The 23,845-nt window shown below is 43.5% G+C and overlaps 1 protein-coding gene across 1 annotated transcript; it reads left to right on the top strand.

Moving 5' to 3' along the window:
• The first annotated feature begins 1,076 nt into the window (after positions 1 to 1,076).
• Positions 1,077 to 22,325, top strand: LOC140351600 (L-threonine ammonia-lyase-like). Its single transcript, XM_072437493.1, has 11 exons — positions 1,077 to 1,291; positions 10,562 to 10,904; positions 12,233 to 12,349; positions 15,240 to 15,481; positions 16,330 to 16,495; positions 18,236 to 18,335; positions 18,822 to 18,897; positions 20,032 to 20,157; positions 20,905 to 21,072; positions 21,418 to 21,475; positions 22,192 to 22,325. The coding sequence occupies exons 1-11, from the start codon at positions 1,176 to 1,178 to the stop codon at positions 22,288 to 22,290; spliced, it is 1,611 nt and encodes a 536-aa protein (XP_072293594.1). The 5' UTR covers positions 1,077 to 1,175; the 3' UTR covers positions 22,291 to 22,325.
• Positions 22,326 to 23,845: the final 1,520 nt, after the last annotated feature.

Below are 23,845 nucleotides of genomic sequence, written 5' to 3'. Positions count from 1 at the left end.
AAGATCTGACCTGAAGATCTGACCTGAAGCTCTGGCCTGAAGATCTGACCTGAAGATCTGACCTGAAGCCCTGACCTGAAGCTCTGACCTGGACGTCTCCCAGAAAAATTAGAGCCTCCAAACAGCCAAAAGTTAGAGCCTAAACAATAACAGCTGTTTTATTTAGTACTTCACACAATCCTCTGAACAAACAATTGAAATCAGACTTCCCGTATTTTCCGGAGTATAAGTCGCACCAGCCAAAAAATGCACAATAGAGAAGAAGAAACATATATAAGTCGCACTGATGAAGAGTATGAAATGCAGTTGCAAGTGTGAAAATAACAATAGATATTGAAATGGTGGACATGAAAGTGAAACGCCCTTTTCTTTAGGTGCAATACATGTGGACCGAGAAGATATTCAACTTTTTCAGTTTTTGTTTCACGTGGGGAGGTGAATTGCAGAGATATTGATGAGCCAAACTCAAACAGAATCGTGCAATCAGGTTTGTTTATTTCAACGATTTCAGGGATTTACCTTTACCCTGTGATATTTTTTTCCTTTTTCCTCACAAGCAGCCGTGTTTGTTTTGATACAGACAGATCATGCCTATCCCCGATTGGCTAATCCGCCTGTCAATCACGCCCAAACGAGATGAAATCGGTGATATCATTCTGTATAAACAAAACAGAGCGGAATCTTTTGTGATTTTCCAGAAAAGTGGGGTTTTATTTTTGTCTGTATCGTGTTTTTAATGCATCTTTTCTCATTCTGCAAAGCATTTTTGAAGGACTTTGTGCACAAACTGCGCTCTATAAATAAACTTGCCAGGCCTTAACAACTGTCTGTGATCTTTGGCTTCCTCCTCTCCCCCTCCGTCTCACCCCACTGCTCCTCCACAGAGCACTCCTCTCGGATAAACCCTAATAATCTCGCTCCTTAGACTGTCTGATTAACACGACCTCACCCAGAGGAGAGGTATTATCCCAGTCTAGAACCAGGAATAGAGCTGGGACAGGGAGAGGTGCATGTGTCCTGGGGTAATCCCGTCTTAACTGTCCCCCCCCCCCCATGGCTATGGAAAGTAGGAGGGAAGCAGAGGGAGAGGTCCAGTGGAGCCGGTCACTGTCTGTCTTACCTGGGACGGACGGCACCGGAGCGGATCCACACACGGGACGAAGTCGGATACGAACATGAACTTTGCGGCGCAGTTTTTCTTCTCCAGATATCTGAACGAGCGTCTGGATAGGATCTTCTCACCCAAAGCTGCGCTCAAAGACAGAGAGGAGCATGACCCCTTCTGGCAGAGGTGGGACCCTGCACCCGTAGCATCCAGTTCCCCCCAAATACACACCGAAAACGACTGGAAATAGACCGATGTATTCCCAGTGATAGCCTTTTTGTCAGCTGGGAGTGTCTGGTAGGGAATGAATCTGAGCTATGGGCGTAACAGTCAACAGTGGTGCAAGAGTAGCCAAAAAAGTCTAGGAAAGGAGTTTTAAAAGTATTTGGGGAATCTTCTACTCAAGTAAAAGTAGCTGCCTGAAGGACCTGGACATTTACATTACATTACAAATTCCAATTTAAGAGAATAGTTATACAGAATTACATGAGTTTTCACTTTGGCAATGAGTAGAAGTTAGTTTGTGTTACTTTTGTCATGGATTTTCTATTGAAAGACTTCAGGAACAAAAAGGAAAACTCGAGCAGAGTTGTCTTCAGTCCAGTCGAGATGATTTATTTAGTAAGTTTGCACAAGTAAAGACAAATCCGTCTTTGCCAGAGTCCCATCTGTCCCTCAGTGAAGTCAAAACAGGAAACACAAACCAGGAGGCTGAATGCCACGTCTACAGCAAAGAAACTAGTTAACACCAGTAAATGGGAACAAAGCATTGATAGATTATTTATTTATTCAGTATTTATTTATTATGTATTTATATATTTTGTATTTATTTATTTTAATTTATTTATTTTGTATGTATTTATTTAGTATTTATTTATTTTAATGTATGTAGTTTGTATGTATTTATTTTGCAAATGATTTGTTTTGCATTCATTTCTTTTATATTTATTCATTTATTTTGCATTTATAAATTTTTTATCTATTCAATTTGTATTTATTTATTTTGCATTTATTTATTTCAATGTATTTAGTTTGTATTTATTTTGTATTCATTTTGTATTCATTTTGTATGTATTTATTTTGCATTTATTTATTTTGTATTTATTTATTTGTATCAAACCAAATGAGGTAAAAAATTTAATCAAGTCAATTCTCACAAACTCATCACTTTCATACCGTTCATACCATTCGTACATTACAATAGATAACAAAACAGGAAAATACAAACAGTACAAACGACTTAGGACTCAAGGCATATTTGAAAAATAAACAGAAAAATAGACTAAATCTCACATTCTCGAGTTCACAAACGATGCACTTGTAAAGCTGTATATGTGATATTTGATTGCATGCATTTATTAAACTACAATAACAGAATTCATATTTTAATTAATAACAGAATGATTAAACAGTGACAGAGTCCAGAATATTGAGTTTAATTTGCAGCTTTGTCCTGCTTCACTGATAAACGCACAGCGGCGGTTCATTTTGTCAAAGTCGTCTGCTCTTTGTGTTTTCGCTATTTTTTTCTTTTGACGCCGTGTTTGAACTTTGCCTTTGAACGTCGCCACTTTCCACTTTCACTGCTGCCACGTGGCAAAGCGCCAGCCTCAAACCGTGGGGTCACCGTGGGGTCAAAGGTCAGCCACACTCAGGTCGATTACTGATTATTGAGCTAAAAATAGACACGGTGCTGCTGTCTGGAGTGAACGTAGTGGCTGTGTGGAGAGAGGGCTCCCTCTAGTGGCCATGTGAGCAGGAACAGTGTGAGGAGCAGTGAGAGGAGCAGGAGCAGTGTGAGGAGCAGGAGCAGTGTGAGGAGCAGTGAGAGGAGCAGGAGCAGTGTGAGGAGCAGTGAGAGGAGCAGTGTGAGGAGCAGGAGCAGTGTGAGGAGCAGTGTGAGGAGCAGGAGCAGTGTGAGGAGCAGTGAGAGGAGCAGTGTGAGGAGCAGGAGCAGTGTGAGGAGCAGTGAGAGGAGCAGGAGCAGTGTGAGGAGCAGTGTGAGGAGCAGGAGCAGTGTGAGGAGCAGTGAGAGGAGCAGGAGCAGTGTGAGGAGCAGTGAGAGGAGCAGTGTGAGGAGCAGGAGCAGTGTGAGGAGCAGTGTGAGGAGCAGGAGCAGTGTGAGGAGCAGTGAGAGGAGCAGGAGCAGTGTGAGGAGCAGTGAGAGGAGCAGGAGCAGTGTGAGGAGCAGTGAGAGGAGCAGGAGCAGTGTGAGGAGCAGTGAGAGGAGCAGGAGCAGTGTGAGGAGCAGTGAGAGGAGCAGTGTGAGGAGCAGGAGCAGTGTGAGGAGCAGTGAGAGGAGCAGGAGCAGTGTGAGGAGCAGTGAGAGGAGCAGGAGCAGTGTGAGGAGCAGTGAGAGGAGCAGTGTGAGGAGCAGGAGCAGTGTGAGGAGCAGTGAGAGGAGCAGGAGCAGTGTGAGGAGCAGTGAGAGGAGCAGGAGCAGTGTGAGGAGCAGTGTGAGGAGCAGGAGCAGTGTGAGGAGCAGTGAGAGGAGCAGGAGCAGTGTGAGGAGCAGTGTGAGGAGCAGTGTGAGGAGCAGGAGCAGTGTGAGGAGCAGTGTGAGGAGCAGGAGCAGTGTGAGGAGCAGTGTGAGGAGCAGGAGCAGTGTGAGGAGCAGGAGCAGTGTGAGGAGCAGGAGCAGTGTGAGGAGCAGTGTGAGGAGCAGTGTGAGGAGCAGGAGCAGTGTGAGGAGCAGTGAGAGGAGCAGGAGCAGTGTGAGGAGCAGTGTGAGGAGCAGTGTGAGGAGCAGGAGCAGTGTGAGGAGCAGTGTGAGGAGCAGGAGCAGTGTGAGGAGCAGTGTGAGGAGCAGGGTGAGGAGCAGTGTGAGGAGCAGGAGCAGTGTGAGGAGCAGTGTGAGGAGCAGGAGCAGTGTGAGGAGCAGTGTGAGGAGCAGGAGCAGTGTGAGGAGCAGTGTGAGGAGCAGTGTGAGGAGCAGGAGCAGTGTGAGGAGCAGTGTGAGGAGCAGGAGCAGTGTGAGGAGCAGTGTGAGGAGCAGTGTGAGGAGCAGTGTGAGGAGCAGGAGCAGTGTGAGGAGCAGTGTGAGGAGCAGGAGCAGTGTGAGGAGCAGTGTGAGGAGCAGGAGCAGTGTGAGGAGCAGTGTGAGGAGCAGTGTGAGGAGCAGGAGCAGTGTGAGGAGCAGTGTGAGGAGCAGGAGCAGTGTGAGGAGCAGTGTGAGGAGCAGTGTGAGGAGCAGTGTGAGGAGCAGGAGCAGTGTGAGGAGCAGTGTGAGGAGCAGGAGCAGTGTGAGGAGCAGTGTGAGGAGCAGGAGCAGTGTGAGGAGCAGTGAGAGGAGCAGGAGCAGTGTGAGGAGCAGGAGCAGTGTGAGGAGCAGTGAGAGGAGCAGGAGCAGTGTGAGGAGCAGTGAGAGGAGCAGTGTGAGGAGCAGGAGCAGTGTGAGGAGCAGTGAGAGGAGCAGGAGCAGTGTGAGGAGCAGTGAGAGGAGCAGGAGCAGTGTGAGGAGCAGTGAGAGGAGCAGTGTGAGGAGCAGGAGCAGTGTGAGGAGCAGTGAGAGGAGCAGGAGCAGTGTGAGGAGCAGTGAGAGGAGCAGGAGCAGTGTGAGGAGCAGTGTGAGGAGCAGGAGCAGTGTGAGGAGCAGTGAGAGGAGCAGGAGCAGTGTGAGGAGCAGTGTGAGGAGCAGTGTGAGGAGCAGGAGCAGTGTGAGGAGCAGTGTGAGGAGCAGGAGCAGTGTGAGGAGCAGTGTGAGGAGCAGGAGCAGTGTGAGGAGCAGGAGCAGTGTGAGGAGCAGGAGCAGTGTGAGGAGCAGTGTGAGGAGCAGTGTGAGGAGCAGGAGCAGTGTGAGGAGCAGTGAGAGGAGCAGGAGCAGTGTGAGGAGCAGTGTGAGGAGCAGTGTGAGGAGCAGGAGCAGTGTGAGGAGCAGTGTGAGGAGCAGGAGCAGTGTGAGGAGCAGTGTGAGGAGCAGGGTGAGGAGCAGTGTGAGGAGCAGGAGCAGTGTGAGGAGCAGTGTGAGGAGCAGGAGCAGTGTGAGGAGCAGTGTGAGGAGCAGGAGCAGTGTGAGGAGCAGTGTGAGGAGCAGTGTGAGGAGCAGGAGCAGTGTGAGGAGCAGTGTGAGGAGCAGGAGCAGTGTGAGGAGCAGTGTGAGGAGCAGTGTGAGGAGCAGTGTGAGGAGCAGGAGCAGTGTGAGGAGCAGTGTGAGGAGCAGGAGCAGTGTGAGGAGCAGTGTGAGGAGCAGGAGCAGTGTGAGGAGCAGTGTGAGGAGCAGTGTGAGGAGCAGGAGCAGTGTGAGGAGCAGTGTGAGGAGCAGGAGCAGTGTGAGGAGCAGTGTGAGGAGCAGTGTGAGGAGCAGTGTGAGGAGCAGGAGCAGTGTGAGGAGCAGTGTGAGGAGCAGGAGCAGTGTGAGGAGCAGTGTGAGGAGCAGGAGCAGTGTGAGGAGCAGTGAGAGGAGCAGGAGCAGTGTGAGGAGCAGGAGCAGTGTGAGGAGCAGTGTGAAGAGCAGGAGCAGTGTGAGGAGCAGTGAGAGGAGCAGTGTGAGGAGCAGGAGCAGTGTGAGGAGCAGTGAGAGGAGCAGGAGCAGTGTGAGGAGCAGTGAGAGGAGCAGGAGCAGTGTGAGGAGCAGTGAGAGGAGCAGTGTGAGGAGCAGTGTGAGGAGCAGTGTGAGGAGCAGGAGCAGTGTGAGGAGCAGTGAGAGGAGCAGGAGCAGTGTGAGGAGCAGTGTGAGGAGCAGTGTGAGGAGCAGGAGCAGTGTGAGGAGCAGTGTGAGGAGCAGGAGCAGTGTGAGGAGCAGTGTGAGGAGCAGGGTGAGGAGCAGTGTGAGGAGCAGGAGCAGTGTGAGGAGCAGTGTGAGGAGCAGGAGCAGTGTGAGGAGCAGTGTGAGGAGCAGTGTGAGGAGCAGGAGCAGTGTGAGGAGCAGTGTGAGGAGCAGTGTGAGGAGCAGGAGCAGTGTGAGGAGCAGTGTGAGGAGCAGGAGCAGTGTGAGGAGCAGTGTGAGGAGCAGTGTGAGGAGCAGTGTGAGGAGCAGGAGCAGTGTGAGGAGCAGTGTGAGGAGCAGGAGCAGTGTGAGGAGCAGTGTGAGGAGCAGGAGCAGTGTGAGGAGAAGTGAGAGGAGCAGGAGCAGTGTGAGGAGCAGGAGCAGTGTGAGGAGCAGTGTGAAGAGCAGGAGCAGTGTGAGGAGCAGTGAGAGGAGCAGTGTGAGGAGCAGGAGCAGTGTGAGGAGCAGTGAGAGGAGCAGGAGCAGTGTGAGGAGCAGTGTGAGGAGCAGGAGCAGTGTGAGGAGCAGTGAGAGGAGCAGGAGCAGTGTGAGGAGCAGTGTGAGGAGCAGTGTGAGGAGCAGGAGCAGTGTGAGGAGCAGTGAGAGGAGCAGGAGCAGTGTGAGGAGCAGTGTGAGGAGCAGGAGCAGTGTGAGGAGCAGTGAGAGGAGCACGTTTCTGACATTAGTAGCTATAAATCACTCGTCGTCTGAACGAGTCATGTGATCTGTCACTACGGCGACACTAAAGTGAACGTTCATCTTCACGGCGCTAAAGGGCCAGAGTCAGAAACGATTAATTTCACCGTCTCCTGAAATCACTACAAAAAAGAACGATCTACGGTCGAAGACCGACATTTGGAAACATATTATATTGAAGAGGAAACGAGGAGTTTGAAAATACAAACCTCCCAAAAGACATACTGTGGTGGAGGTACTTGTACTTACTGGATACATTCATATTCTTTATACACTTTAATATATTTTATGTATTGTACTGTCAGAACAAAAGATGCATTCATTCAGATACATTTATTTTATTTATTTTATTTATTTTATTTATTTTATTTATTTTATTTATTTTATTTATTTATTTCATTTTATTTATTTTATTTATTTTTTTCATTTTATTTATTTTTTCATTTTTGGATTACATATTTAATACAATATACACGATTATTTTGTCATGGATTATGGCACTTATAATATTAGAGATTTGCTTCAAGATATTTCTCTTTATTCAACATATTCTGTGGAAGTAAATTGCACTCACAAAATAAATGTAAGGATAAAATCTTCCTGGCCAGATGGGAAATCAAACAGTGAATCAAATATTATATAAATGTAAAACTATTTCCTGAAAGTCTTTTAGTTCACACGGATACTGTGTTTTCCCAGTGTTGGTGAAGCGTGTTAATAAGAGTTTTGACGTGTTGCAGTGGCATGTTTACCGTCTCATCTGTGGTTCTCGACAGGCGCTGTAGAAGGCGCTCCTGTAGAACGCTCCTGTAGAACGCTCCTGTAGAACGCTCCTGTAGAACGCTCCTGTAGAACGCTCCTGTCAAACACACATCACTGCGACTCTCGTTTAAACACAACATTCACCAATTACTGTCGATAACGTGTTGAAAAAGTTCACTGCGTTTTATATCAAAGGAAACTGCTCCTGGCACCGGCCCTAATGAGGCCAGGAATGTGTAACTTCAGATTGTATTCAACCCTGCGTGTGTACTACTGTGTGTGTACTACTGCGTGTGTGCTACTGCGTGTGTACTAATACTGCGTGTGTACTATTGCGTGTGTGCTACTGTGTGTGTACTACTGCGTGTGTGCTACTGCGTGTGTACTACTGTGTGTGTACTACTGCGTGTGTGCTACTGCGTGTGTACTAATACTGCGTGTGTACTACTGCGTGTGTACTACTGTGTGTGTACTACTGCGTGTGTGCTACTGCGTGTGTGCTACTGCGTGTGTACTAATACTGCGTGTGTACTACTGCGTGTGTACTACTGTGTGTGTACTACTGCGTGTGTGCTACTGCGTGTGTGCTACTGCGTGTGTACTAATACTGCGTGTGTACTACTGCGTGTGTGCTACTGCGTGTGTGCTACTGCGTGTGTACTACTGCGTGTGTGCTACTGCGTGTGTGCTACTGCGTGTGCGCTACTGCGTGTGCACTACTGCGTGTGTACTACTGCATGTGTACTACTGCGTGTGTACTACTACTGCGTGTGTACTACTGCGTGTGTACTACTACTGCGTGTGCACTACTACGTGTGCACTACTGCGTGTGTACTACTGCGTGTGTACTACTACTGCGTGTGTACTAATACTGCGTGTGCACTACTGCGTGTGTACTACTGCGTGTGCACTACTACGTGTGCACTACTGCGTGTGTACTACTGCGTGTGTACCACTACTGCGTGTGTACTACTGCGTGTGTACCACTACTGCGTGTGCATTACTGCGTGTGTACTACTGCGTGTGCACTACTGTACGTGCACTACTGCGTGTGTGTGTACTACTGCGTGTGCACTACTGCACGTGCACTACTGCGTGTGTGTGTACTACTGCGTGTGCACTACTGCGTGTGTGTGTACTACTGCGTGTGCACTACTGCGTGTGTGTACTACTGCGTGTGCACTACTGCATGTGCACTACTGTGTGTGTGCGTGTACTACTGTGTGTGCACTACTGTATGTGCACTACTGTGTGTGTGTGTACTACTGCGTGTGCACTACTGCACGTGCACTACTGCGTGTGTGTGTACTACTGCGTGTGCACTACTGCGTGTGCACTACTGCATGTGCACTACTGTGTGTGTGCGTGTGTGTACTACTGCGTGTGCACTACTCCGTGTGTGTGTACTACTGCGTGTGCACTACTGCGTGTGTGTACTACTACTGCGTGTGCACTACTGCGTATGCACTACTACTGCGTGTGTACCACTACTGCGTGTGCACTACTGCGTGTGTACTACTACTGCGTGTGCACTACTACTGCATGTGCACTACTGCGTGTGCACTACTGCGTGTGTACTACTACTACGTGTGCACTACTACTACTACGTGTGCACTACTGCATGTGCACTACTGCGTGTGTACTACTGCGTGTGTACCACTACTGCGTGTGTACTACTGCATGTGTACTACTACTGCGTGTGCACAACTGCGTGTGCACTACTGTGTGTGCACTACTACGTGTGTACCATTACTGCGTGTGCTCCTACTGCGTGTGCACTACTGCATGTGCACTACTGTGTGTGTGCGTGTGTGTACTACTGCGTGTGCACTACTCCGTGTGTGTGTACTACTGCGTGTGCACTACTGCGTGTGTGTACTACTACTGCGTGTGCACTACTGCGTATGCACTACTACTGCGTGTGTACCACTACTGCGTGTGCACTACTGCGTGTGTACTACTACTGCGTGTGCACTACTACTGCATGTGCACTACTGCGTGTGCACTACTGCGTGTGTACTACTACTACGTGTGCACTACTACTACTACGTGTGCACAACTGCATGTGCACTACTGCATGTGTACTACTACTGCGTGTGCACAACTGCGTGTGCACTACTGTGTGTGCACTACTACGTGTGTACCATTACTGCGTGTGCTCCTACTGCATGTGCACTACTGTGCGTGTACTACTCGACTACTTTGTGTTTTCTCTCAGTAACTGTTAAAGGTGCAGTGTGTAACTGCACCTCTTTGTCTCCATTGAGATGTGTTTGCGTCCCATGGAATATTCCAGTATGGCATTAAACGTACCTGTCTGTCACATCAGATAGAGATAAAGGGTGGTTCCTGCTTGTTTTCATTCAGATACATTTGTTCAATGACACTGGAATTTTCAAGGCAAAGCAATTAAATCACTTTATTTTATTTATTATATTTATTATTTTAGTTTTTTTTTTTCATTACAAAATGTATTTTATTTATTTTATTTATTTTATTTATTTTATTTATTTTATTTATTTTATTTATTTTATTTATTTTATTTATTTAGTGTTAATATTTATTGCATCTTATGTTGTTAAAAATAAAAATAAAGAAATAAGAAATAAGAAATAGTTAAGATAAAGACAGAGCTTTATATATTCAGGTTATAAACTCTCTGAAGATGGCAGATGTGAAACCTTGAAGAACAGTCTTTACAAACATCCAGAAAAGAAAACTGAAAACATATCGAAGGCAGAGAAGCAAAGAGGGGCAGAGGGCGAATAATGATGGAGAAAATAAGAAAAGAAATTTGGAATTAAATAAAAAATCATCTACCGTAAGTTCCGTAGTATAAAGACTTTGGTTTAGTCCTGCTCCAGTCCAGGTTTAGTTCCAGGATTAGCCTCGATTTAGTCCCAATTCTGATGCAGTGTTTGCGAAAGCGTGAACGCAGCCTCAACGTTGTTTTGACTAGTTCCCATTGTACTTGTACACACATTACTGCACGTGTTACTCAGCACAATTAATCACAACCGCGGTGTCACTTCCGAACAACTCCCCAAACTCCGGAGGTAGAGAAGCGTCGCTTGAGAGCCCTCTTGTGGTTGGCATGTTAAATGAGGTTGCCAGAGTGAAAATAACGAAAAATATCATAAATAAGTCTCTCCGGAGTATAAGTCGCACCCTGACCGAAACGTAAAAAAACTTTAAAAAATGCCAGAAAATACAGTATTTCTGTGACATTTTTGACAATCATTCTCCTTCAGTTTCCTTCCATAATGCACCTTTTTGCCCCCGGGGTCCCGCAGAGAGGAGGTGCGCCTGGGCCTCTCCGCCGCCGCCTGCACGCTCGGGGCGCTCGGCAACGGGACGGCGCGGCGCAGACTCACGCTGATCGAGCCCCACCGCCTGAAGGACTTCGGGGAGGAGGAGGTGGAGGCGGCGGGGGGGGCGCGGCTGCACAACGGCGACGTCAGGGTCCACAAGGCCGCGGTGGTCCCGGAGGGTCCGCCGATCCCCCTGAAGGACCCGCCCAAGACCCGGAGGCGGAGTCAGTTCGCTCCGCAGCCGCCGGTGCAGCTCCTGAGGTTCGAGGACATCAGCGCCGCCGCCTTCAGGAACCAGGGCGCCATTCAGAAGACACCCTGCACGGTACGGGTCCAAAGCCACGACTCACGGCAAACTTTGAGTAGAGAGGTTGCTATGGAAACAGTTTAGCTTCAGATTATAGTGCAGGAGTCACTTTTTAGTCTCGATTTTCGTACTGCAGACAGGGAGGATTGGTGAAGTACAGTACAACAACAACAACAACAACAACAACAACTACTACTACAACTACACAAAACTATTGTCTGATTTCTGGAGTAATCAGATCATTGACATCTGATAATCTGATTTCCTTCTGATTGGTCACACGTATGCGGGACATGGAGTATGTAGAAAAGGACTAATTGGTTTGGAAAAAAAGACAAAAATGAAAGAAACAATAAAGAAAAAGATTGAAAGAGTTATTTTGAATTGCATGACTTTGTCCTCCAAACACAATATTTACTCCAAATATGTTGTGTCACCAGGTGTTTTTGTTTGTTTCCTCAAACCAACAATCAAAGCTAAATGTTGGAGGAGCTGATTATACAGGCCATTATATTCATATTGAGAAAAATAATTATCGGATGACGCATTGAACTAAAATGCAGTTAAGATTAATATATTTAGAATTTTGCTAAAAATTATGAAAAATGCTATCCCAGAATAGCAATTTATGTTACTTCATATTTTTGTATTTGACAAATTAAAAATATAGGACGGTGACTTTATTTTGTTTAATTAATATTTAGAGAGTCAAAAAAGTTGTTTCTTTGTGTAAATTATACAAATAAATTGACTGGAATGAGTCCCTGGTGTGATGTCACTTCCTGTCCTTTTCTATAGATCTTTCAACGTTTTCTCCACAAATACCTTTTCGATCGGTGTAAAACTATCATTTATATGTACAACAGGCATAAATACACCGAATAAAGTCCAAATTAGAACATTGTAAAAACCTCTCTTACGTCACTTTAACGACAACTTAACTAATGACCACAAGATTTACTTTAAAGCCTCTTAAAACATTTTGCTGAGTTTAAAATGGACTCAAAACAACAGCGTTACGTACATCGCGCCTTTAAACATTTAAGATTTGAAAAGTCTGTGGGAAAAACAAACTCATTCAGATTCATTCAACATCATCTGGAGGATATGTCGGTGTAATCCCTCATTCGTCCAGGCGTGTTCCATAGTAGAAAAAGCTTCAGTTGTAGTCATCTGGACTCAGTTTGAAAAAATAGACGTTTCGACTCTCATCCAAGAGTCATTGTCAATAACAGAATTTAGGTCGAGAACTCCGATATTAATACTGTGTGGTATCATCTGGAGGACTAAAGCCTTGTGAGTCGTTCTCGGTCTTTTAACGTCCTTTTCCTTGTCATTTCCCGCAGTACTCCAGACTGTCCAAACAGTACGGGATGGAGATCTACGTGAAGAAGGAGCATCTCCACTACACGGGCTCGGTGAAGGAGAGGGGGGCGCTCTACCTGCTCTCGTCCCTCACACAGGTACAGCTGACACACTGGGCCTGCGCTCAACCTGCTTTAGCACCGTATTTTCTGGACTATAAGTTGCACCAGCCAAAAAATGCATAATAGAGAAGAAAAAATAATATATAAGTTGCACTGGAGAATGAAATGCAGTTGCAAGTGTGAAAATAACAAATAATATCACATATAATTCACTCCGGAGTATAAGTATATAAGTATAAATATAAGTATAAGTCGCACCCCGGCCAAAACTATGAAAAAAGGTGCGACTTAGAAAATACGGTACAATTAATTCCACTTTAAAGCCGGGGATAGTTCACGGTCAGACTGAGTTCACCGTATTTTCTGGACTATAAGTCGCACCTTTTTTCATAGTTTTGGCCGAGGTGCGACTTATATGTGATATTTATTATTCATTATTTTCACACTGGCAACCACAAGAGGGCGCTCTAGGCTCTAAGCGACGCAGAAGAAGAATCAGCACTTCCTCTACCTCCGGAGTTTGTGGAGTTGTTTAGAAGTGACACAGAGGAAGAAGAATTCAATGGATTTAGTGATACATTTCCCCCAAAAATGCGACTTATATTTGTTTTTTTTTCCTTCTCTATTATGCATTTTTTGGCTGGTGCAACTTATAATCCGGACAATACGGTATTTTTATCCTTGGTTTTCAGTCACGTATTTGTCTCGATTGCGAGTCAAACACACATATTTTGCTTGGCGGGTTAAGGTTTTTCTACACTGTTTCCTATCGCAGTGGCGTTTACGTATTATATAAACAGGATTAGACATCATAAAAACACATGCAGAACCTTCATGTACAAGTCACTGAGGCTCATGCAGTCGATTCATTTGATAGACTTCTGTGCCCGTCGCTCTTACACACCACATAACGTGAATAAAGTCGTGTGTAAACCCAGCACTTTCAGGCAGGCTGAAAGATCGCTTAACGCTTAATCAGCTCCAGCACAAAGCCTCTTATGCACCTTGACCCACTGCGGTGAGGGAAAGCACCGGGACACTGCTGTGAGGGAAAGCACCGGGACACTGCTGTGAGGGAATGTGCTGCTGTGAGGGAATGTGCTGCTGTGAGGGAATGTGAGGGAAAGCACCGGGACACTGCTGTGAGGGAAAGCAACGGGACACTGTTGTGAGGGAAAGCACCGGGACACTGCTGTGAGGGAAAGCACCGGGACACTGCTGTGACGGAAAGCACCGGGACGTGTGAGGGAAAGCACCGGGACACTGCTGTGAGGGAAAGCACCGGGACACTGCTGTGAGGGAAAACACCGGGACACTGCTGTGAGGGAAAGCACCGGGACACTGCTGTGACGGAAAGCACCGGGACGTGTGAGGGAAAGCAACGGGACACTGTTGTGAGGGAAAGCACCGGGACACTGCTGTGAGGGAAAGCACCGGGACACTGCTGTGACGGAAAGCACCGGGACGTGTGAGGGAAAGCACCGGGACACTGCTGTGAGGGAAAGCACCGGGACACTGCTGTGAGGGAAAACACCGGGACACTGCTGTGACGGAAAGCACCGGGACGTGTGAGGGAAAGCACCGGCACACTGCTGTGAGGGAAAGCACCGGGACACTGCTGTGAGGGAAAGCACGGGGACACTGCTGTGAGTGAAAACACCGGGACACTGCTGTGAGGGAAAGCACCGGGACACTTCGGTGAGGGAAAGCACCGGGACACTGCGGTGAGGGAAAGCACCGGGACGTGTGAGGGAAAGCACCGGCACAGTGCAGTGACGGAAAGCACCGGGACATTGCGGTGACGGAAAGCACCGGGACACTGCTGTGAGGAAATGTGAGGGAAAGCACCGGAACGTGTGAGGGAAAGCACCGGGACACTGCTGTGAGGGAATGTGAGGGAAAGCACCGGAACGTGTGAGGGAAAGCACCGGGACACTGCTGTGAGGGAAAGCACCGGGACATTTTTAGTTCAAGAAGAAATGTCATCGTTTGCTTATTTGAAATGGATCCGTTTGATTCAAAGAGTATTTAAAGCGCCCCCTGCAGGTCGGACGACTCACTGAACTAAAATGCAGTTAAGATGAATATATTTTGGCATTTTGCTAAAAAGTATAAAAATGTGATCACAGAACGGCTCATTTTTTAGGTTTATAATTTCACTTCCTGTTTGTGATCGATGACATCACACTAGGAAATGACCCATTAACACTGGGCAAAAACTCATCAAATGTCAAAAAAAAATTCTTTGACAAAAAATACATATATACGACTATATTTTGTAAGATTAACCTTTAGAGTCAAAATGTGGTTTCGTTTGTGTAATTTACGGACAAACTTTGACTGGTGTGACGTCACTTCCTGTCATTTTCTACAGATTTGTCAACGTTTTCTCCACAAATACCCGCTCGATTGGCGTAATACTATAATGTATATGTACAACAGGTATAAATACACTAAATAAAGTCAAAATTAGAAAACCGTAAAAACCTGTCATGGGCCCTTTAATCTCAACCACAAAAGAGGCGCATCATGACACAATACATGCGTTCGCGGTGACGTCATACATCCGGGACTTCCCTCATATCGGCCATTTTGAAAGGGGCATGCGATATATAATATATATAAACCACCACGACTGCATCCTTTTCTACGGCCTAATGAGCTACGAATACTTTGATTCTTTAGACAATAACGGCAAACTAAGGCACACGACAAAGCTAACATTCCTTGGTCTGACAACAGAGAAACGTCCTTACAGAACGCAGATTTTTGGCATTTTAGCCTCATCTATCCTGGATATCGTATGTAGTAGACGTGCTGTTGTGCCCCTTTCAAAATGGCGGACTCGGGTTGCTATTGTACAAAATCCCGGATGTGCGAACGCATGTATAACACCCATTTTGGGCCGCCCTCCCGTGTGTGGCAGGACGAGCAGAGGAAAGGCGTGATTGTGGCCACAGACTGTAACTTCTCGCTGGCCGTGGCTCATCACGCCGTGGAGCTGAAGATCCCGGTGTTCGCCATCATGCCCTCGGCCTGTTCTCCACCGCGACTTCGGGTTTACAGGGACTACGGCGCCATGGTCATCTCCTACGGCAGCACGGCCCAGGACGCCCGGAAACACGCCCAGCGCCTGGCCAACGAAAACCAGTACCTGTACCTGGAGGAGTAAGGAACGCTAATAAATACATTGTGTACAATAATAAGAATATAAACTGTACGCCTGCTCCTGCAACTTTTGATCGATAAATGGTTCACAAATGCTAAGAACGTACATTGTTTTTTGCATTTGTTGTTTTAGCATTTGTTGTTTTAGCATTTAGCATTGTTTTTCAGCATTGTTTTTAGCATTTAGTATTATTTTTTAGCATTTAGCATTGTTTTTAGCATTTAGTATTGTTTTTAGCATTCAGCATTAGATTAGTTTTAGCATTTGTCATTGTTTTTAGCATTTAGCATTATTTTCTGCATTTAGCATTGTTTTTAGCATTGTTTTTAGCATTTTGCATTATTTGTAGCTTTAGAATTGTTTTTAGCATTTAGCATTATTTTTAGCATTGTTTTTAGTATTTAGTAATGTTATGAGCATTTAGCATTGTTTTTAGCATTTAGCATTATATTTAGCATGGCTTTTAGCATTTAGCATTGTTTTTTTAACATTTAGCATTGTTTTTAGCATATAGCATTGTTTTTAACATAATTATTTTCAGCATTTAGCATTGTTTTTAGCATCAGAGTGGCCTTAATTGTGGCCTCTGAGTTGGAATGGATAATTAATATGAATATGAATTGCTCAGTAAGACAGATTTGTGAACATTTGAGAGATATGAGTCTTTTACATATACAGAATAAAGTGTTTCGTTTGTATTTTAGTTCGGTGTATTTTGCCTAAGCTTCTGTTGTTCACAAAGTTTCCAGTGAAGGCCTCGAAATCCGCCATTGCCCAAATGAGTACATGAGATAAAACTAGAACGATCTATCACCGCTGGGCTCACGAAGTTGCGTTTGCGCTGCAGAGACGAGAAGGAGTCGTACCTGGCAGGACTGGGCACCGTGGGGCTGGAGATCTTGGACCAGGTCTCCAAAGTGGACGCGGTTCTGGTTCCCGCCGCTGGACACTACGGGCTTCTGGCCGGGACCGCCGCCGCCATCAAACACCTCAACGCACGAGTCCAAGTCATCGTGAGTCGCGGAACGAGCGCGTTAGCTTATACTTGTACTTGTACTTGTACTTGTACTTGTACTTGAGTATAGTTTTGATCATGTAATAGGTAGAACAGCACTGCATTTCCTCTTCTATTTGGCCATCGCTGTAGTTTGAATTAGCATAATTTAGCTTTAATCAGTTTCATTGGAACATTTTATATTTAAAAAAATGATACTGATTTTTTTTTTAAGTACTCAGAGAAGTTTTTACTTATTTTATTAAAGTACAGTTTTGGAGGCAGAACTCGCATTCATCTTAAAACATGTCACTGTACTTTTACATAAGTACAAATATATGTACTCTTTCCATCACTGGTCTAAAAGTAAGATGAAAAAATGTGAATATGCAAATACAGAAACTTAGTATACTTTATCTACTACTACTGAACTAAATCGACTACTACCAAATCTACTACTACTAAATCTACTACTGATAAATCTACTACTACTAAATCTATAACTACTAAATCACTACTACTAAATCCACTATTACTAAACCCAATACTATTAAATCTACTACTACTAAATCTACTATTACTAAATCTACAACTAAACTTATCGACTACTACTAAATCTACTACTACTAAACTAAATCGACTACTACTAAATCTACTACTACTAAACTAAATCGACTACTACTAAATCTACTACTACTAAATCTACTACTGATAAATCTACTACTACTAAATCTATAACTACTAAAATCTACTACTAAATCCACTATTACTAAACCCAATACTACTAAATCTACTACTACTAAATCTACTACTACTACTACTAAATCTACTACTACTAAATCTACTTCTACTAAATCTACTTCTACTAAATCTACTACTACTAAATCTACTTCTACTAAATCTACTTCTACTAAATCTACTATTACTAAATCTACTACTACTACTACTAAATCTACTACTACTAAATCTACTTCTACTAAATCTACTTCTACTAAATCTACTATTACTAAATCTACTACTACTACTACTAAATCTACTACTACTACTACTAAATCTACTATTACTAAATCTACTACTACTACTAAATCTACTACTACTAAATCTACTACTACTAAATCTACTTCTACTAAATCTACTACAACTAAATCTACTACTACTACTAAATCTACTACTACTAAATCTACTTCTACTAAATCTACTACAACTAAATCTACTACAACTAAATCTACTACTACTAAATCTACTACTAAATCTACTACTACTACTAAATCTACTTCTACTACTAAATCTACTACTACTAAATCCACTGTACTTCTAAATCTACTAGTATTTAATTCGAAGTATGCAGAGAGTCAGATACTTTGGATCAACACTGTACATAAGCCGTTTGGTGTGTGGCTTCTTGACATAATCCCGTTTGTTAGTCCTTCAAGTTAAGCTCAAAAGAAGGATTAAAATATGGCTGCGGTGGAAAGTCTGAAGACAGTAAAAACAACACGAGCTGTCGTCGCTTAAAGAGACTCTTGATCAACTAAAGAGGGCGTGGCACAGTCTCTCAAAGGTATTTACCATAACAAATAAGCACAAAGTGATTCATTTGTAAAAAACTCACAATTCATCCCAAAACTCGATCAACTTTCTGCTGCAACTACGATAAAAGTTAGTCGACAAATCAAAAACGTCGGTTGACTAAGAAACTAAGACTGGTTAAAAGACTAAATGACTAAAATACGGACTCGTTGTAATTGTTTGTCTCCAGGGAGTGGAACCAGAAGGCTTCCCGCTGCTGCGCCAGTCTTTAAAAACAGACGGCCCAGTGCGGGACGTCCAGAGCAGCCCCAACAGGAAACTCTACGGAGGTTTGTGTTCCAGATGCCTTTAGTTACCATGGTGACCGGACGGCCCCTGTTTCCAGCCCCGTGTCCCAGCAGACGTATCCAAAACTGCTGATTTGTCCCAGTCGTCCCGGTGTTTGACCACTTTGAGACAACGGAAAAGAGGGGGATATGTTGTTGTTTCTTTTGCTAAAATTGAGAAATATGACTTTATTATGAGAAATATGACTTAAGAATAAGAAATGTGACTTTATACTAACAAAATGCACTCATTTCCACTGATAGAAGTCTCAGAGATTATGCACTGACCCACAAGTGAGCCTTGGACGGGCCGAGAGCGTATAAATGTACTAAATAACACACTTTATACAATGTTATGATTACACCCAGCACAACCCGAGGGCGTCCCAGACTTTAATCTTGAAAATCTGGTCCTCCTAGTTTAGAAAATATGTTTAATCATAATATATAATAAACATAAATGAGCCGTACTTTCTCCTCTGTTTGCAGATCTCACAGAGCTTTCATTAGGAGAGAATACGTTTCAACTTTGTAAGAAATATGTGGATAAAGTCCTGCCAGTCAGGTAAATATGCAGTATTCTGAGTGTATTATAGTCCTGCCAGTCAGGTAAATATGCAGTATTCTGAGAGTATTAAAGTCCTGCCAGTCAGGTAAATATGCAGTATTCTGAGTGTATTATAGTCCTGCCAGTCAGGTAAATATGCAGTATTCTGAGTGTATTATAGTCCTGCCAGTCAGGTAAATATGCAGTATTCTGAGTGTATTATAGTCCTGCCAGTCAGGTAAATATGCAGTATTCTGAGTGTATTATAGTCCTGCCAGTCAGGTAAATATGCAGTATTCTGAGTGTGTTATAGTCCTGCCAGTCAGGTAAATGTGCAGTATTCTGAGAGTATTAAAGTCCTGCCAGTCAGGTAAATATGCAGTATTCTGAGAGTATTAAAGTCCTGCCAGTCAGGTAAATATGCAGTATTCTGAGTGTATTATAGTCCTGCCAGTCAGGTAAATATGCAGTATTCTGAGTGTATTATAGTCCTGCCAGTCAGGTAAATATGCAGTATTCTGAGTGTATTATAGTCCTGCCAGTCAGGTAAATATGCAGTATTCTGAGTGTGTTATAGTCCTGCCAGTCAGGTAAATGTGCAGTTTTCTGAGAGTATTAAAGTCCTGCCAGTCAGGTAAATATGCAGTATTCTGAGAGTATTAAAGTCCTGCCAGTCAGGTAAATATGCAGTATTCTGAGTGTATTATAGTCCTGCCAGTCAGGTAAATATGCAGTATTCTGAGAGTATTATAGTCCTGCCAGTCATATAAATATGCAGTATTCTGAGAGTATTAAAGTCCTGCCAGTCAGGTAAATATGCAGTATTCTGAGTGTATTATAGTCCTGCCAGTCAGGTAAATATGCAGTATTCTGAGAGTATTATAGTCCTGCCAGTCATATAAATATGCAGTATTCTGAGAGTATTAAAGTCCTGCCAGTCAGGTAAATATGCAGTATTCTGAGAGTATTATAGTCCTGCCAGTCATATAAATATGCAGTATTCTGAGAGTATTAAAGTCCTGCCAGTCAGGTAAATATGCAGTATTCTGAGAGTATTTAAGTCCTGCCAGTCAGGTAAATATGCAGTATTCTGAGAGTATTAAAGTCCTGCGTCTTCTCACATGGATATTAACGCCGTCGTTGCGTTCGCAGTGAGGAGGATTCTCTGGTCGCCATGTTGCGGTTTCAGGAGTTCGAACGCACCGCGGTGGACGTGGAGGCGGCCATGGGGCTGGCTGCCATAGCGACGGGAGCGCTGCCCGAGCTCAGAGGGAAAAGGTCAGCGCGTTTGTCAGGATTTGTTGCGTATAAAACCCACTCGACTGATTTATATATAAAGCTTTATAAACTATTTAAATTGTCGATTGTCACATTGTATTTGGTTGAAAATTATTATCTCGCTGAAACCTTCGCGATACATAATATCTTCAAATAAACTACAGTATTAATGAATATATATATATATATATTTTTTTTTTTTTACATTTGATTTAATAATGCCCCTGTATTTGTTATAAAGGGTATTTTTTAGAGTGTGTATTATGGTCCAGAAGATAATGATTAGAATGACCATAGTACAATTAGCCAATCAAAATACAGTTACTGTCACTTTAAGTCGACTTGTCACGATTAATACAATTATATTTTTCATGGGATGTTAAAGGACTGTGATGCTACTATTTATTTAGTTTACCTTCTTTGCCCCAAAAGGAAAATTCTTAATATTAAAAAAAACATTTATTTGCTTTAATGGACAATAACACAGCCAATGTTTAAAATAATAACAATAATAATAATAATAATAATAACAATAATAATAATAATAATAATAGTAATAATAATGAATACATTATTTAATAAAATAAAGCAATTAAAGTGACGCAAAGTTGAAATTCTTACTTTTTAATTTCAGAATATTCCAGTTTTGCTTTGAAAAATATGGTCAAAAACGGATATAAATAGTATACGTTTGATTTGTTTCATTGGCGTATTTTAAGTGTGACGTCAGAGGTGTTGTGCGTTCAGGGTGGCGATGGTGGTGAGCAGTGCAAACATGGACCTGGACCTGGTCCGTCAGTGCATGGACCGCGCCCTGGTCCTGGACGACCGGGTCAGTAAGTTCTCGGTGCCCGTCGGAGAGTGGCCCGGAGACATGGCCAAGCTGCTGGACACGCTGTCCCGGGAGGACGTCAGGTGGGTCCCGAACGCAGACAACACGGAGGAAAAGGACCCATTTACAACGGGTTTTAATTATACTCGTTTACTGTTAGAACTGACTGATTTGAGTTTAATGTAAATAAATCTGACAGGAGTTCAATTCTGTATCATCTTAAATTGCTAATGGAGTTTTTTTTAATTATTATTATTTAAATTAGCTCTCTCAAAGCCTTTAGTACATCGCTAGCGTTACTTTTCACATCAACTAGAACTGGAACAGCTTTAACGGCTTCTTCAGATCAATATTTAACAGATCAATATTTTCACGGATCTGTTTTTTTGCATTTGACTTTAACATGTTCTGCGTTTGTGTTGGATCAGGCTGTTGGACGTGTGCCACCGTAGTCATGGAGACAAGTCGGACCTCTTTAAAACAAAGGTATGTGATCTGTGCGTTTTTATATATACAAGGAACTACTTTTTACAGTTTGTATGTGACACTCGTTGCTCACACGTGCTCGTCCTGTCGTCTCTTATACATTCTGTGTTTTTTTCACAGTTTAATTGGTTGTTTTTTGTTCTTTTGTTTCATGTTTTTTGTTTTGTTGTTGCTGCTCAATAGTTTGAACCGTCATTTTACTCATCAAGATTGAAAAAATCCAAAATAAAAGTGTAAATGAGCTCGGTGTGGCCAAGAACCTCGCGATACAACGGGCGTGTCCCAAACAGAGGTCTTTTTATTGCGCTGAATGTGTTGAAATGTACAGTTGGCAGTGCCTTTAATATCAAAACGCTTTTTGAATGAACTCCTTTTTTCAGCTGAGTTGCTTTTGATTCATTGTACACAAAAACATAAGGCCTGGGGGCCAAATCAGGCCCGCCAAGCAATTTAATCTGGCCCACGACCATCTTCGAAATATTGAAAAAATAAAATAAAAAATGTCGTTTCCTGGTTTCGTTCTGGGTCGCACTAGTTTAGACCTGGTTTAGTCTTGGTTTAGTTCTTGTTCAACTCAGCTTTAGACCAGTTTAGATTCAGGGTTAGTCCCGGTTCAGACCTGTTGGAACTAGTCTAGTCCTAGTCTAATTCTGGTTCAGTCCTGATGGGCAGTTTAGCAAAGTTGTTGAAGCATTTTGCGTGTTCTTCCCGTGCAGGTGGAGTGTGTGGTGGAGACGCGGGACCGAGCACAGAGCGCGCAGCTGCGGAAGACTATGAGCGGGCGCTACCCTTCCCTGACGTGGCTGGAGCGGTGATGGCGCCCACTCAGAAACGCCAACGGAAAACGAACGTCCGCTACCGGGATGGAAGTCGACAAGTGGCCACCACGGCAACTCATTTAATTTTCCTTCGTTCTCATAGTCTGATCCGTTACTGTTCCTCAAGTTTGTGAGCGGCTTTACAAACATGAACTTTCTCAAAGACTAATAAAGTTAAATTTGACAAAAACAGCAAGATAAAATACAGTTCTTTACATTTAGGTGTGTTTTTTGGGCTGTAAAATGAACAAAAATACAGAATTTTGCTTTTGAAACAGTCATGATTATTACTTTTTGGTTCTTACGATTATATTGTGACCTGAATAATCACAATTATCGATTAAACTGATCATCGTGACATTCCTGCTGTCAAGGCTTTTATTTGTATTTCACATTCACACTAGAAATTGACCAATATATTTGTTTCTGCCCATATTTTACGGCCGATTTTCATAATATACATCTAGAAAAATATACGTAATTTAAACTAATCTTTTCACTGCTCTGCATAGTAAAAGTATAATAAGAAATTGCAATTATTATTATTTTTGTTACTATTTATTCAGGTAACAGGTTTCACATTTAGCCAATGCCATCATCGCACTGAATAAAACCGCTTTATTTTAGCTTTTTACGTCTTTTGTTCGTTGTCGTTTGCTGGAGGTTCAAGGCCAAAGGACAAAACGATAAAAAGAGCAAATATCGGCAAAAATGATCTTTATTAAAACTGCAGTAAAGTACAGAACAAATACTGTGACAAACGCCCTCACCGCAGACGTGCACCGTGAGGATCTGTGGTCGACCCGTACACAGAAAATACCAATACCGTATTTTCTGGAGTATAAGTCGCACCAGCCAAAAAATGCATAATAGAGAAGAAAAAAACATGTGTGATGTTTGTGTGCCCTTTGACCTCGTCTTGGTTCAGGCCGTTTAAGGCGGGGTTAATGCTCTTAGGGGCCAAAGCGCGGGGCACGGGGGGTTTTCACGCCGGGACGTCCAACCGGGCAGCTCCCGGTCACTAACGCGTGTGTGTTCACTCTGAATGTGTGTCCAGTGTTTTACGGCTGCGAGATGTACGGCAAAAGTGACAAATAACTAAATACTGTATTTTCCGGACTATAAGTTGCACCTTTTTTCATAGTTTTAGCCGGGGTGCGACTTATACTTATATTTATACTTATATACTCATACTCCGGAGCGACTTAAATGTGATATTATTTGTTATTTTCACACTTGCAACTGCATTTCATACTCCAGTGCAATTTATACATGTTTTTTTCTTCTCTATTATGCATTTTCTGGCTGGTGCGACTTACGAAAATACGGTACATCCTCGTGACGCCGAGACATCTGACAAACATGTGACGTTTTATAGTTAAAATGATGAAAAAGCCACATTTTAATTCCAGATTATTCAGTCTAAATGAGCCTCGGTTTAGTCTTTGTTAAGTATTTACAGTTTTACTAACAATCTTATTACATCATATACTTATTATTACTTATCATTATATATTCAAATATTTCTATCATAATAATAATGATATTGCAG

This window comes from Eucyclogobius newberryi, unplaced genomic scaffold (assembly GCF_026437365.1).
Source record: "Eucyclogobius newberryi isolate DKJ021-1_F unplaced genomic scaffold, fEucNew1.0.hap1 SCAF_8, whole genome shotgun sequence".
NCBI lineage: Eukaryota > Metazoa > Chordata > Actinopteri > Gobiiformes > Gobiidae > Eucyclogobius > Eucyclogobius newberryi.
This window is presented reverse-complemented; position numbering and strand designations above follow the sequence as displayed.

Coding starts and splice junctions, on each gene's coding strand:
- LOC140351600 (XM_072437493.1), top strand. CDS start 1,176: ATGAACTTTGCGGCGCAGTTTTTCTTCTCCAGATATCTGAACGAGCGT. Junction 10,905..12,232: donor TTCAGAAGACACCCTGCACG/GTACGGGTCCAA, acceptor CATTTCCCGCAG/TACTCCAGACTGTCCAAACA. Junction 21,476..22,191: donor CGGACCTCTTTAAAACAAAG/GTATGTGATCTG, acceptor CTTCCCGTGCAG/GTGGAGTGTGTGGTGGAGAC.